This window comes from Pyrgilauda ruficollis, unplaced genomic scaffold (genome assembly GCF_017590135.1).
Source record: "Pyrgilauda ruficollis isolate IOZ18807 unplaced genomic scaffold, ASM1759013v1 scaffold364, whole genome shotgun sequence".
Classification (NCBI taxonomy): domain Eukaryota; kingdom Metazoa; phylum Chordata; class Aves; order Passeriformes; family Passeridae; genus Pyrgilauda; species Pyrgilauda ruficollis.
The window spans coordinates 65,744-82,028 of NW_024525090.1; the positions used below are offsets into that span (position 1 = coordinate 65,744).

General features: G+C 38.6%; 1 protein-coding gene across 1 annotated transcript in view; it reads left to right on the forward strand.

The window, feature by feature from the left end:
- Positions 1-16,285, forward strand: part of LOC121358005 (transcription factor RFX3-like) — a 96,088-nt gene that overhangs the window by 63,907 nt on the left and 15,896 nt on the right. Inside the window, exons 4-6 of the mRNA XM_041475834.1 lie at positions 825-899; positions 8,470-8,651; positions 9,420-9,539. Of these exons, the coding sequence (XP_041331768.1) occupies positions 825-899; positions 8,470-8,651; positions 9,420-9,539 (377 nt within the window). The remainder of the gene's footprint in view (positions 1-824; positions 900-8,469; positions 8,652-9,419; positions 9,540-16,285) is intronic.

Genomic DNA, 16,285 nt, shown 5'->3' on the forward strand with positions numbered 1-16,285 from the left:
TCTAGCTCTGCATCTAAACTACAGTTAGATTGTAATTTTATTTTTATTGTTGTCATTATTGAATTAATAAGATGTATTAATATGGAAGGGAAGAATAGGAATGGTTATGGTTGTCTTTACTCATTTGTATTAGGAGTAATGCTACTGTATAATTAGTGGTTTATAATACTTTTTTCCTTTAAAAGTATTATTTTGAACCCATCTGATTTTTTATTTTCTTTTAAGGATGGATCTTGCTGTCTGTGTAAGCCTCCAATTTCCATTTACTTTGAGAGCTCTGGAGATTCAAAGAACGCTCTAACAGGCTGTAGGGGGTGATATCTTGTACAATGAAGCTAATGGCAGAAAATCTACTGAATGACTGAGATTTTACTCCATGGTTGCAGAGAGCAGAAATTTTGCTTCTTATTCACACTCAAAGTGTGCACAGTTCTTTCTCAAATACTTAGAGGAAGAAACACTGAGGCATTTCTAAGGATTTTATTCTGGGTTTTTTTTCTATTCAAAACACTGATTGTTCAGTAATTTTTTACTGTTTGCAATGTAGCTTACTAGTAAATCTACTCTTATATCATGAGTAGGAAGGAAGGTAAATTGGACTTTGAAAGTGGGATCCTGCAGTATATATGCAAGTAAAATGCCACCCTGACATCACTAGGAGGTTTGCCTTCATGAGGACTTCAGGATGAGGCCTTAAAGCAGAAAATATCCCTTAGCTCTGACCAAACTAGATATTTCTGTTGAACTTAAGGGAACCTATCAGAATTTTTCTGATTAGTCTTTTATACTGTCTTGAGTCATTTTCTAATGACATCTATTATCAGATTGAGATGGCGATTGAGACACTTCAAAAGTCTGATGGTCTTTCTACTCACAGAAGCTCTCTTCTCAACAGCCATGTAAGTTGTCGCTTCTTTCATGAAAGCTAATCTCTATCTTGTTCTGCATGCTTAGCCTGCCTCTAAATGTTTGCTTTAATTTATTGCTATTTTTTACTTGTAATTTTTCCATTTTACTTGCTTGTAATCTACATCTTATGTCACTATATTTTGTCAGGCTAAGTGTCATGACACTGTAGAGTGCATTTCTTTTCTAGGTTCTGTATTGTGTTAACGCAACTTAACATATTTGTCTATTTTGCAGGTCCCAATGTAAATGTAAAAATAATAACCAAATAAACCTTAGGTAGTCTGTGTTTGACATTCAAAAATAATTTTCTATAATTTGTGTACCTGATATAATAATTTAAGAGCAGGTAAAGAGGGAAAGAAGTAGTGCACACAGTTCGGATAAAAATATACTTTAGATTTCTTTTCAAATATTTCTATTATTCTGAATAAGTTTAGTGTAACAATTCTGTAGATCCATCTCATGAGATTTAAAAATTAAAACAATCTGTTAGTGTCTAATATGTTTTCTTCTTCTGTCTTTACAAATCCTGTAGTTAGGAATTTTCCATAATAAAAGGCTGAAGATGTTTGCATAAAAAGATGGTTGCAAATATAGTAGCAAAGCCATTAAATATAACTTTTAGGTAAAGGAGTAAGACTCAAAATTTAATTTTCAGTTTGTTTTTAAATAGTGCTAGTCTTTCTTGAAATGTTGTGCAAACAAAATGGTTTTTCTTCAGCTGGTAGTTTTGTATTTTTAATTGCTGCTAAATTGCTATACATACTGCATCCTTTTTTCTTCTCAGCCTTACTAACAAACATAAACCTACATATTTTTTCAGATTCTTGTATTTCTTTACCACAGAAAAGTAAATATTGATTGTAAAATGAATGTATGAGTATATTGGGTAGTCTGTACACTTATTTTGATTTGTTGACATTCCCCCCCCCAAGAATGTGGTAATATGGAGGTGAATACCAAAATTTTTTGTAAAAGTTTATCATCATGGTAGAAAAAGACAGCCAGTACAATTTCTTGGAAGAGAATTTAGTTTTCTTAGAAAATGCTAAAATTAGGTAAAGGAAATTGAATTCTGTAAAGTGTGAAGAAAGAGATTTAGATCATGTTAAGACAACCTAGAAACAGGCTAAAATTATTTTAGCATCATAATTAAATAGTTGATAACTTCTTTCCAAAATGCCAAAAATATGTATTAAAACTTAGATATACAAACAATTGCTAAATCTGCCTTGAATCTGACAAGGAAATCCAGAATCTTCATGATGAAAACAATAGGAATTAAATAACAAGCTTTTCTACATCAGAAAACTGCATTCCCCTGTTTCCTGTGTAATGTACTAGTTAAAAGATCATGGAACAGATCCTCCTGGAAGAGGAGGAACCATGGAACACAGGGAGGTTATTAGAGACGGCCAACGTGGCTTCAGCAAGGACAAATCATGCCTAACTAATCTAGTGGCCTTGCACAATGGAGCGACTGATTTGGTGGACAAAGGGAGAGGTATGGATGTCACCTATCTAGACATCTGCAAGGCCTTCAATACAGCCCCCTACACCATTCCTGCTGCTAAATTTGAGAGAGATGGGTTTGATGGGTAGACTCTTAGATAGATAAGAAACTGGCTGAATGGCTGCATCCAAAGCATTACAACAAACAGCTCAATGTCCAAACAAGGATCAGTAATGAGTTGCATCCCTCAAAGGCCTGTACTAGGACCATTGCCATTTAATAACTTCATCAACAGCTTAGATAGTGGGATAGAGTGGGTCTAAGTAGGGCCACTAAAATGATCAGAGGGCTGGAACACCTCTCCTATGAAGAAAGGCAGAGTTGAGGTTTTTCAGCCTGGAGAAGGCTCCATGGAGACCTTATTGCAACCTTTCTGTACTTGAAGGGGGCTTATGAGAAAGACGGAGAGACACTTTTTACCAGGGCCTGTAGTGACAGCAAAAAGAGCAATGGTTTTAAACTGGAAGAGGATAGATTTAAACTGAACATAAGGAAGGAAGTTTTTTACAATGAGGATTGTGAGACATTGGGACAATCAGGTTGCACAGAGAAGTTGTGGCTGCCCTGTCCCTGGAAGTGTTCATGGTCAGGTTGGATGGGCCTCTGTGCAACCTGATCCAGTTGAAAATGTCCCTAATCACTGAAGGGGAATTGGACTTGACAACCTTTAAAGGTCCCTTCCAACCCAAACTATTCTATGATTTTATGAAAATATCTTTCTAATAAGGAGATTTGCATCTGTCTGTTATGGTAGTCTTATTCTGATGTTTCTTAACTGTTCTGAGGTATTTTCAAAACTACTGAAAGACAAATAGAGGATCTATTGTGGATTCTGTGGGGGGGAAAAAAAGACCTCCAGGTGTCTTGCTGTAATAAATGTTCTTTCCTAGACTCAGTCATTTTGGAAGAAATTAACGGAACCCAGATATTTTCCCTTTCTTAGAAACTTTTATTGAATTATGACTCAAATAAGGACAGTAAATATGGTTTTAGTCCTATCTTCTTACTTAAGCTGGCATTTTGTTGCCTTAATTAATACCTTGGGGAATCCTCTGATTCCTTCCCCCTCAGGGAAATCCCCAGAGCCCTCCCTTGGAGAGACTTACCATAGAGTCTTTCCCCACCTGGGCGGACAGAAAGGTCTTCCTCATGGACTCTTGCTTAACAGTGATCCATCCCAGTTCCTTTCCCCATATGTCCCAATTTCCCCTGGTTTCTCCTTTCCCTGTTCCCTCATTGGTTGTGGTATCCATGGTGGCCAGCCCAGTCTTCCCTGAAAGCCAATCACCTTTGCCCTGCCCTTTGTACCGCCCCCATACCCTCCCCTACTTAAACCTTGTGCAGAGCACATGGTTCGTCTTTTATCTCTGGTTTCCCTTCGGTGTGCTGAAATAAACCTCTTTGGAACTGACCATATAAAAGGCCCTTCTGCCTCTCTTCACTGAGCTTGCCATGGTGTGTATGGACTTGACTGCTTTGCCTGAATGCTTACCCAAGTGGCTTTTCCACAGGAGATGCTTACTGGGGAATATAGGTAGCAGCAACCACTATCTAAACCCCACACTGCTACAATACCTGTTTATTTTAATGTATTTTTTTTAAATTTTCCTTTATTTTCTTTCCTTTCCTAATTTCTTTCTGTATGTGATTGAGTTGACTAATTTATAATAAAATTATTTTTAAATATTGGAGTTCCATTGAAGTTGTAGTCAATTTACCCATTCTGCATAAACCATTTCATACCATTCCAATGTTGTTAATATTATAAAACAAGTCAAAGTGTAGACATTTCAATTTTAGAATCAGATTTCTGTAAATACAAAAATGTATTTAAGGCTGTTTGCAATAATGTTATCATGTCTTCAGATTATTTACTTTTTTACATGGCATTCAGCTATTGATATTCTTCTTTGAAGGCTGTAACCTGCCAAATAATCATGTCAACCTTTTTTTATTGAAATATTTTCACCCTGGAGCAAATATCCTTATCTTGGGTTTTGCTTTCCCATAGTTGGCTAATGCCAAGCTGTGGTTGAAAGAATATCTGTCAAATACAGATCATTAGTAAAATGCACTGAAATGAATCCTAATAAATTATAATTAATGTAGAAAAGATTCTAATACTATATTTAGAAGTTAAATTGGAAATAATTTGGGGGTATTGTCAGTATTTTTTTTTTCTTTGTGAGATAAAACAAATTGCTCATATTCCATAAACTAATTGGTATAGCTTAAATGATAAGTTTGAAGGCTATAATTAAGATATAGTGAAATGGTTTTGATAATACACTCATGTAAAGGTAAAAGTTTAAAATATTTTTCCTAGGCTTTGTTTCAGAATTGTAAATGCTCAAGTTAATAAAAAATTGTGAATGTTAGGACTGCATTTATACCTAAAAGTTGATATAAGGATGATGAACTGCACTTTTTAATGTTTATTTAAAGTGCAATATTATCTACATCCATCTTGCAAACAGCTAGATCATGCTTTTCCTACATCTTTACACAGAGCTCTTGTTTAGAAACCTAAGCATGATAGTTCTGGTAATGTTTTCTGTAAGAAAGTAAACATGAAGATGTTGTTTGAAAGGTCTCAAGTAAATGTTTTCCTAATTTTTTTTTAAATTTTTCATGTATTGTGTTCAGTAAATTGCTCACAACTGACTTAAACAGAATTGTATGTCCAATATATTCATTATAATCTAATTCAATATATTCATTATAATCTAATTTTTACTAATAGTTCTGCAATAAAGAAGGGTCAGAGTGGAAACATTTCAAGAGTAATGGGCACTAAAATATTGATATTCTTGTTCTGTAAATGACAAGTTATATGGAACATTGCTAGAACAGAATTAGTTCAGTGATCTATTAGTAAGTAGCCCTGAAGAGTAGCATATTCAGTGTCACATAATTATCTATTTTACTGTACTTTAAACACATATCTTGGTCATATTAATTACTTTGGTGGTCTAAAGTGAAATGAATTAAACAATCATGTGAGGGTCCAGCATAATGGAATAAAACTTTGTTCCAAATGCCAAAACCAAATCCATGGTTTGGGGATTTATTGGATGCTCAAACTAAGTCCAGACTTTTTCTAAGATTTGTGAACCTAGAAAATTTGGATGTTCATTCTAATTCATTTTGGCATAATTACTTTCTTAAGTAATTAGTAAATACAAGACAAAAACAAAATGTGGAAATTCAAGGGAAATTCCAAGGATATGACACCATGGGGGAAGGAAGGGATAAGCTAAGTAAAATGATAGTATCCTCAAAAATCTGAAACCCCATAAGTTAAATATAGAATCAAAGGATAATTTAGGTTGGAAAAGACCTCTAAGATCAAGTCCAACTGATAACACTGCCAAGTCCACCACTAAGCCATGTCCCTAAGTGCCACAGCTACATGTCTTTTAAACACATCCAGGCTTGGTGACTCAACCACTTCACTGAGCAGCCTGTTCCAATGCTTGACAACACTTTCATTGAAGAAAATTTTCCTATATTTCCATTTACTCTTGTCCTACTGCTTGTTACTTATAGAGAATGACACCTACATCACTACAAGCTCCTTTCAGGTAGTTGTAGAGAGAGTGATAAGGTCCCCTCTGAGCCTCCTCTTCTCCATGCTAAACAACCCTAGTTTCCTCAGCTGCTCCTCATAGGACTTGTGCTCCAGACCCTTCACCAGCTTCATTGCTCTTCTTTGGACACACTCTAGCACCTCAGTGTCTTTCTTGTAATGAGTGGCCCAAAACTGAACACAGGATTAGAGGTTTGGCCTCACAGCTGCTGAGTACAGGGGGGCAATCATTCCCCTAGCCCTGCTGGCCAAATTATTGCTGATACAAGCCAGGATGCCATCAGCCTTTTTGGCCACGTGAGCACACACTGGCTTGTTCAGTCAGCTGTCAACCGGCACACCCAGATCCTTTTCTGACCAGCAGTTTTCCAGCCACTCTTACCCAAGCCTGTAGTGCTGCATGGGGTTGTTGTGACCCAGGTGCAGGACCATGCACTTCACCTTGTTTAGCCTCATACAAGGTCTGCAGAACCTTCCTACCCTCCAGCAGATTAACACTCCCACCCAACTTGGTGTCATCTGCAAACTTACTGAGGGTATTGCGGAGGATCATTAACGGGACATCATGCCATGATCAGTATGATCAAGTGAAGCCGATTTATTACAAAAAGCAAGCTATATTTATACTGTTTTCTATTGTTCATGCCTCAAGCTAATTCACGATTGGTTAAATCCTTTTACGCATGCATTTTAATATATCAGTTAATTTTAGTTGATCTTCCTTCTTCAGGCATCTCGCTGCGGTTTTCTTGTCTGCCTTTGCATCCTGAACTGTCTGCTTTTGAGTGTGTTCTTCTCCTTTCGTGTCCTTCAAGGGCATGGTGATTTACTCAGTTTCTATGAAGGCTGGATTGTGCATATGTTGTACACGTCTGTTCTGCAAAAAACTCTCAACAGGTGCACTCAATCCCCTATATAATTGATAAAGATATTAATCAGAACTGGCCCAAATACTGAGCCCTGGGAAGCACCAAGCCACCAAATGGATGTAATTCCATTAACCACCACTCTTTTGGCCCATCCGTCCACCCATATTTTTACCCAGCAAACAGTATGCCTGTCCAAGCCATAAGCAACCAGCTTCTTCAGGAGAATGCACTGGGAAACACCGTCAAAGGCCTTACTAAGGTTCAAGTAGACAACATCCACAGCCTTTCCTTCATCCACTGAGTGCATCACCTTGTCATAGGAAACCAAGTTAGTCAAGCAGGACCTGCCTTTCCTAAACCAATGCTGACTGGGCCTGATCCCCTGGGTGTCCTGTATGTACTATGGGATGGCACTCAGGATGATCTGCTCCATAATGTTCCCTGGCACTGAAGTCAGACTGACAGGCTTGTAGTTCCCTGTATCCTCCTCCTGGCCCTCCTTATAGGTTTGCTAACTTCTAGTCAAGTGGGACCTCCCCCATTAGTCAGGACTGCTGATACATAAAAACTATAAAAATATTTCCTTTTTTTTTTTTTTTTTTGTTTTCTTATACTGGTAAATATTTAAATGACCATTTTACTTGAGTTTAGTGTGCATGACCCTGAGATTAGCTCAGTTGGTTAGAGCATGGTGCCAGTTACACCAAGGTTGTAGGTTCAATCCTTTTATGGGCCATTTACTTAAGAGTTGAACTTGATCCTTGTGGGTCCCTTCCAACTCAGAATATTCTGTGAAGCTATGTTAGTTACTATTTGTTATATACAGAGGTACAGTCATGTATTAGAAACTGTTTGCCTAAATGCTTCCAAAATTACTCACCAAAATTCTGCAATAGATTACACAGGAAAAAAAAAAAGTTAACTCTGTTCCTCTTAGAAGTCAGAAGCAAACAGGCTACAACAGAAAGGGATTGGGCCCATGATGCTTTATAGCTATACAAGTTATTTTTCATGTCATCTAGATTGCTTTTTACCTTATATTTGATAGTTTCTTCTTTGTATTTGGAAGACAATAAACCCTATTCAGATAAATGTAGTACTGGGGTTTTTTATTTGTATTTTTTTAATTCCATGTGAAGAGAAATAGTATATAATTTCAGAATTAAAAATGTATCAACTTAGTTCTATTAGGGTTTTTTAAAATGCAATTAATATAAATTACATTGGTTATTTTATTTCTTTGGAGTTCCAGCAATTTTTCTCGAAAGCACATATAACTTCATAAAATGTTAATGTATGGTACTGAATCTGAAATATTTTTAGAAGTGGAGCTATCTGAGCTCACAGGTGTCGTGAGTCTTGTTATTTCCTTGTAAACCTAAAAAAAAATTCCAAAACTAAGGCATCATGGCATATCTAGCATTGAAAGAGATTTAAAGAGATTATATTTGCTCAAAGAACAAAGTCACTGTATTAAACAGGCCTTGAGTGGTCTAAAAAATATCAGTTCTATGTTGTACAATTAAGTGGGGGTTTTCAGTAGAGTAATACTGAATTTATATATGTTCACTCTTTCATATTTGACATAGCTCCAATGGCTTTTAGACAACTATGAAACTGCAGAAGGCGTGAGTCTCCCCAGAAGTACCCTTTACAACCATTACTTACGACACTGTCAGGAGCACAAGTTGGATCCAGTCAATGCTGCCTCCTTTGGAAAACTCATACGGTCAATCTTCATGGGATTACGGACCAGAAGACTGGGAACCAGGTTTGTGTTAATAAAATCTTAAAGTTTAACAGAAAAATATCAATAATAATCATGAACATGAAGCTCATATGTTAAAAACAAGCAAGGAAATAAGCAAATAAAAATATTTAAAACCTTTCTGTTAAGGGAGTTGCCAAATACAGCAGACTTCAGGACTCAGGGAACTCCTGGTCTGCTATAGCCAGATTCTGTGTACTCCTATGACCTAGATATCTTCCATCTCAGTCAAATCAACGCAACTACTGCTGTTTCCATTTGCAGCTCCAGATAGTAGCGAGACTTAACATGTGTTCCAAAGATGCAGACAAACACACACATGACACTAACACAGCTAACCACAGAAGCTAACACAGGGCAATGCCTTTACTAGCACCCATATAGACACTCCCATAAACATGAACACAGACAGCCCAATTCTGTTCTTTCTTTCCAGTTGACCAGGACTGAAGTTGATTAGTGAAACATTCACAAACCCTCACTCACAAGCATACCCCATTTATGGAATTGTTTTATTCACCATGACTGCATAAGTCATTTAGTTGATTTTTTTATTTACCTTATTCTATTTAAATGAAGCCCAACAGTAAAGTGCTGGAAAATATAGTTTAAGTGAACTGATTTTCAGAAGCTGGTGGATTTATATCAGTTTTATACCAGAGTGAGAAGAAAGACAAGCCTAACTTTTATGTACTGTTTTCCAGTCAAGGCAAATGTTAACATGTGATGTATATACTAAAGAAACAATGTTATTTTTGTTCTTTCATGAAGGGGGAACTCTAAATACCATTATTATGGGATTCGTGTCAAACCAGATTCTCCCCTTAATCGGCTACAAGAGGACATGCAATATATGGCTATGAGACAGCAACCCATGCAGCAGAAACAGAGGTATAGTGTTATATGAAACTACTTTTTCATATTTCTAGTTCTTGGAACCTTACTTGTCTGCATTTATGTGGCAAAGTTGAATCTCTAATGGAAATTTTTTAACTTCTTTTGGGAAAAATAAAGGTTTGTCAGTTCAGCAGTTGATATCACTGGAGTCTGATATCAGTAGACGTATCTAAAAACTCATAAATTTGAAAAATTGATTTAAAAAGTAAGATATTCAATTCTTCAGAACAGACACTTCTTGGTGGTTTTGGTTATTTTATCAAAAGATGGGGGGGAAAAAGGTAATAGGAGCTTTGAATTTCAAATTCTGCTGTTCATTTTCATCTCTTTATTCAGCACATATAAAAAATGATAGAAGAACTTGTGATTAGGTTCAGCTTTGTGTTGATGTCCTCCTCCTGGCAAGAACTGATGCATCAAACTCCTGGACTTGAGCAGAGAAGACTTGGGCCTCTTCTGGGCTCTGCTTGGAATAATCCCATGGGAGACAGTCCTATAGGGCAAAGGGGTCCAGAAGAGCTGGTTTATTTTTCAAGGATACCTTGAAGTTTAAGAATGGTCCATCCCAACATACAGGAAGTCAAACAAAGGTAGAACAAGGCCTGCATGGATGAACAAGGAGCTCCTGACAAAGCTCAAACATATAAAGAAAGTATACAAGAGGTGGAAGCAATGTCAGGGAACCCAGGAGGAATATAGAGTCTGTCTATAGACTCTATATATAGACTGTCTGACTGTGCAGGGATGATGTTAGGAAAGCCAAAGCCTTCCTATGAAGGACAAGAAGATTATTGGGAGTTGTCAGCATGTATTTACAAAGGGGAAATCATGCTTGACCAACCCAATAGTCTTCTAAAATGAGGTGAATGGCTCCGTGGATGAAGAGAGAGCAGTGGATTATGTCTATATTGACTTTAGCAAGGCTTTCAAAACTGTCTTCCTGTCAGGGAGCAGCAAGGGCTGTCTTCTACTTAAGGAATGGGGAGTTGGGAGTTGAGTACCATGGTATACACAGCAGAGACCTCACCAGCCTAGGCCTAGTCCTGCAGTATCCAAGTGAAGTGAGCAGGGCAGATCTGGAGATGGTAGGCAGATTCAACCGAGAGTCCAGATCATCAGACAAATTTGTGCTGATGACACAGGTGCAAGGTCCAGCCAGGAAGTCAGTCCACAAATCAGTTCTGGTGAGGACAACCAGGGTCAGACACAGTCCACTGATCATTGGGTAGGTCCCTAGGGGCAAGACAGGTCCAAGGTCAAGACAGAAAGCAAATCCATAATTTGGGGTCCAGGTCAATGAGATCCATACCAGTCACAGGTGTGGGTGTGGCTGAGATAGAAATCAGTAATCCTGCAGCACAGGTATCTTATTAATGTGTATAAATACCTGAAGGGAGGGAGTAAAGACAAAGCCAGACTCTTCTTGGCAGTGCCCAGTAACAGGACAATGAGCAATGGGCACAAACTGAAAAAGAGAAAATGTCATTTAGTTGAAAAGCACCTTTGGCAATTGTCTAGTCCACACACACACACCTGCAGCACAGAGCAGTGTCAGCTAGGGCAGGTTGCCCAAGCCCATGTACAGTTGGGTTTTTAATTTTTCTAAAGGTGGAGACTCCACAAACTTACTGGGCAAACTGTTTCAGTGCTCAACCAGCCCTAGAGTAAAAAAAAAAAAAAAAGAATTTTTTAATGTTTAAGCAGAATTTCCTGCAATTCAATTTGTGCCCATTGCCTTTTGTCCTTTCACTGGATACTAATGAAAATAGTGTGGATCTGCTTTATTTATTCCATCCCAACAGTATCTCTATAAAGTCATTTTGAAGATCTTTGTTCATCCCCTAAATCAATTCAGGTGTGCAAAGATTTTGGTAAAATAAATATCCAAATTCCAGGCATTCTAAATAGATTAAATGCAGAGAGTAGGGAGTTAGAATGACTGTGTGATATTTACAAGGTGAAAAACTTAGTACTGTCTGTTTTCTGTGCAAAATCAGATATACTAATATACTTTTCAGAAAAGAGGTGTTTCTCCAACAGAAAAATAAGAAATTTTCATTGAAAAAATTGGGAATCCATGAACCAACTGCTACCTACACAATGTTTTGTGCAAAAACTGCCAACTTTGAAGGTTTTGATGTAAATTTTTTGATGGAAAAATAGACATTTTAAAAGCAAGATCAGATGTCTTCCTAATATTTTTATCACAATGGACTGTGGTTAACATAATAGTAATTTTAAACAAAAGTTTAAATATACATATATATAAAAGACCAGCATTTCTTATTCTAACATGTTTAATATAATTTTGCTGTTCTCTAGCATGCAAAAATCTTTTACTTTTTATTTCTGTTTATATCCTTATTCTGCAGGGTTTATGATACAGTTTGGTCAGATTTTCTTCTGAAATGTGTAGGGGGGGAAAGCTTGACCCATATAGTTGCTTGTTTATTTTAATGGATATAAAGATTCTCATGTATGTACTAGACCACAGAAGTTAATGCTTGTGGGGGTTGGGGAGAGGATAAAAGAGCTACATGTAAGAAAAACAAACAAACAAAAGCATGTATTAAGCTGAATTACATTTTTTTAAACACTATATTTCTGAACTAAGAGTTCTGCCACAGTTATGAATCATGCTTAGTATATATTTGAGAAGTTTGGTATATAACTGTATATTTGTATAAATTTTATGTTACAGTATTCATAAATCTATCATGCTTTAACATGATATAAAGGGCTTAATACTATAGCTTGAGTCATTAGGAGCAATCTTTATTATTTACAGTTTTATGAATATTTCTAATTTTATTTAAAAACTAAAAAAAGTTTTAACTTACATGCAATAATTCTCTTTTATAAAGATATTCAGAGCAAAGAGAATCTAAGAATCACGAATGTTTCCTTCTCCTTTCTGATAACTCAAGCTGGGAAATGTTATTTTTCTCCTTTAGAATCATCTGACAACTGTGTTTGCTTTTCTGTTAAGATGTATCAATTTTACCCCTTCTCCATCAATCACATTGAATCGGATAGACACTTTGAGTTCTTGACTTCTTGACAAAGTATAGGCTGAATTTATGCTACAGAACACTTTTCCTCATTCTTTCTTAATTTGAAAGGTCATGCAACTTTCCTACTTGTGTGACACTGCATTCCCAGAATTACAGGATATGATGAGTTGAACAGGACTAACAAGGATCATCAAGTCCAACTCCTGGCCCTGCACAGGACCATCCCCAAGAGTCATACCATGTGCCTGAGAGTATTGTCCAAATATTTCTTGAACTCTGTAAGGCTTGGTAGTATGACCACTTCCTTGGGGAGCCTGTTTTTTCTAGTGCCCAACCACTCTGGGTGAGGAACCTTTTTCTCATATCTAACCTAAACCTCCCCTGACACAGCTTCAGGCCCTTGCCTTGGGTCCTGTCACTGGTCACCACAGAGATCAGTGCCTGCCCCTCCTCTTTCCCTCACAAGGAAGTTGGAGACTGCAATGAGGTCCCTCATCAGTCTCTTATCCTGGCTGAACAGACCAAGTGACCTCAGCTGCTCCTCATATGGCTTCCCCTCAAGGCCCTTCACCATCTTTGCTGCCCTCCTCTGGATGCTCTCTAATAGCTTAATATCTTTCTTATATTGCAGTGCCCAAAACTGCACACAGTATTCCAGGTAAGGCCACACCAGTGCAGAGCAAAGCGGGACAATCACCTCCTTTGACTGGCTGGCACTGTTGTGCCTAATATACCCCAGGACATCGTAGGCCCTCCTGGCTGCCACCCTTCAAATTGTTATAATTTTGAAATTAAAAGGCTCTCAGGCAAAGATATGGGAATAGGAATAACAGTTATTTACTAGGAAAACTAAAAAATACAAATGCAATAATACAAACAAGAAAACCCCAAAACACTGACAGAGTCAGAAGACGACCTGATACCCTGTGGGTCAGGGTGATGGTAGCAGTCCTATTAAATGGTGGCTGCTGTCCTCCTGGAGTGACAGGTGTGGTTCTGTTGGAGCAGTGATCCTGTAGAAGGGTGTAGTTTTCTTCTGAAGGTCTAATGGTGGTGTAGATGGGCCTGGTCTTCCTCTGGGAATCCAGTGGAGAAGACAGCTACTCCTCTGGGAATCCAGTGGAAAAAGGCTGCTCTGATGTTCCAAAATATCAGATTATATCCAGGAAGGAATGCTTGGCTCCTCCCCCTGGGCGGAGCATCTCACAATGGGATGATGTAATTTTATCAATCATGCAGTGAGACTCAATGGCCCATTAACAGAAGATATCTCCCCAGAGGGAGGATTGGTTTGTGGAAGAGATAAAGAAAACTGCCCAATTAACAGAAGGAAACTGCCACACCTCTAACAGATGGCAAATAGAATACACACTTATCTTACAACCCAGGACATTTCCACAGACCTCCTTCTTGCCCTTCTTGAAAATCGGGACAACATTCACCAGCTTCCAGTCAGCTGGGACTTGTCTGGATTCCCAAACTGCTCAAAAATCCTTGAGAGGTTTTGCAATGACATCAGCCAGCTCTTTGAGGAGCTCAACTCCAGTTGAGCTTTGACCATACAGATTTTCTCCTAACAGTGGTGAGCAGCATCTTTGTATTCTTCACGTCCCCTGACCTTGCTTCCACTGACCATACCCTTATTTTTGGCCTTATTTCCAAGAGAAGATCCCTGTTCATCCAAACCAGTCTTCTGCCTTGCCTTCTTGACTTCCAACATTTGGGAATCGCCTGCTCCTGTGTTTTTAACAGGTGGTGTTTTAAAAGTGACCAGCACTGATGGACCCCAGCACCTGCAATAACATTTTCCCAGGGGACCTTATTCACTAATTCCCTGAGCAACCTGAAGTCTGCTCTCCTCATGTCCAGAGTTGAGGTTTAATGGACCTTTTCTCCTGCCAACAGAGATTTTAAAATCGATCTCTTTGTGGTCGCTGTGGCCAAGACAGCTGCCAATCTCCACTTTGCTCATGAGTTCCACTCCGTTGACAAGCAGTACGTCAAGGAGGACATCTTTCTGAGTCAGCTCCCTAAGGACCTGTTCCATAAAGTTGTCATCCAGGTTTCTTAGGAATCTTCTGGTCCCGTTTGTACCAGCTGTGTGATGGTCCCAGTTAATTTCTGGCAAGTTGAAGTATCCCATAAAGACAAGGACAGTTAACTTGGAAGCATCATTGTCCTGGCTAGGAGGTCTATGGTAGACTCCCATGATAACATCTGCAATATTTGTTTGTCCTTTGATTCTTAAGGTTTTGGTAGTGGGTAAGGTGCTGCCCTGCGCTGGACACAGCTGGTTCCAGCTGCCTTGCTGATGGACCCAATGCAGGCCAAAGCTGAGCCAATCAACAAAGTTGATGGTGCCTCTGTGAAAACATACTTAAGACAGGGCAAAACCCACCACACATGCAGAGGAGTAGGGGGAATAAAAAGAGTGAAAGCCAGCAGTATGAACAGAGGTCAGAGAAGAAGGTGGGGGAGGAGGTGCTCCATGGTGCCAGAATCAGTATTCACATAGCAACTTATTTAACAGACCATGCTGGAGCAGTTGGATATTTTGTGAAGGAACTGCAGCTCATAGAAAATCCATGCCAGAGAAGTGTGAGAAGGAAGGAGTGACAGAGAGATTTTCTTATGTACTGACCATAACACCCTTACACCCTTGAGCCCATTGCCTCACTGAAGGGGCTGCATGTAACCTGTGTCAATAGCAAGGGGGGGAAAAAATGAGTCTGGAATGAAGCCATGAGCCTGGGAAAGGAGGAAGTGTATTTTAATATTGTCTTTTTGCTTTCTGCTACCTGAATTAGTAATTACATTTTTATTTTAATTGGTGATAAGTGTTATAAGTAAAAATAAAAATTGACCCAATTGTAATAAAAATAAAACCAAAAAAATTATTTGCGACCATATTACAGTCCCAACAGCCACCAATAAAAATGACAGCACAGACCCCAGGGATACAGGCTGGGTGGACAGCAGATCCGGCCTCTATCGCACCCGAAGCCCCCTTCGTCCACACCTGATGCTTTGCAGGGACAATTCTTATACTCTTTTTCTTGACCACGGCATAGTCCTTTTGTCTCCTTTCAAAGTACCTCTTCTGGGAAGAGACAAATGTTCCTCCTCCGATTCCTGGAATCCTGTATTCAGGTGGAAGGTGTTGATGGCCCTGGTTATCTCAGATGTGTATCTTCATGGGCCATCATCACTGGGCTCCTCAGGTACATGCCACCATGAACAACCATCTCCTGTGCAGCCGAGTTTCCTTCGTATGTTAATGCCGAGTTCCACTCTTGTCAGCCAGCCGAGGTGTCACTCTAGAATTAAACCCTGGTCCCCCCTTTAATAGCATGTTTGATACTAATATCTATAATCCATTGGCACGAATTTCTATAATATCCCAAACAATTAGTTTACTTAATTTTACCTAAATTGAGTCTGTTTTGCTGCAACGATCATTTGTAAGCAATCTCCTGTCATTATCTTGGCCTACAATCTTTCTTGCTCCTGATCTTCCTATTTTCTCCATCTGACCCACTGGGGCAGGGAGGGTGTGAGTGGCTGAGTGGGAATTCCACTGTTAGCCAAGGCTAAACCACCAAAAATGTGAATATATCCAAAGACCTCCTAGAGGTATGCTTGTGTGCAGTGTTTGACATGGCTCTTAATTCAGGGTCTGAGATTTCAGAAATGAATTTCAGTTGAGTGGCAACAATCATTGAGCTA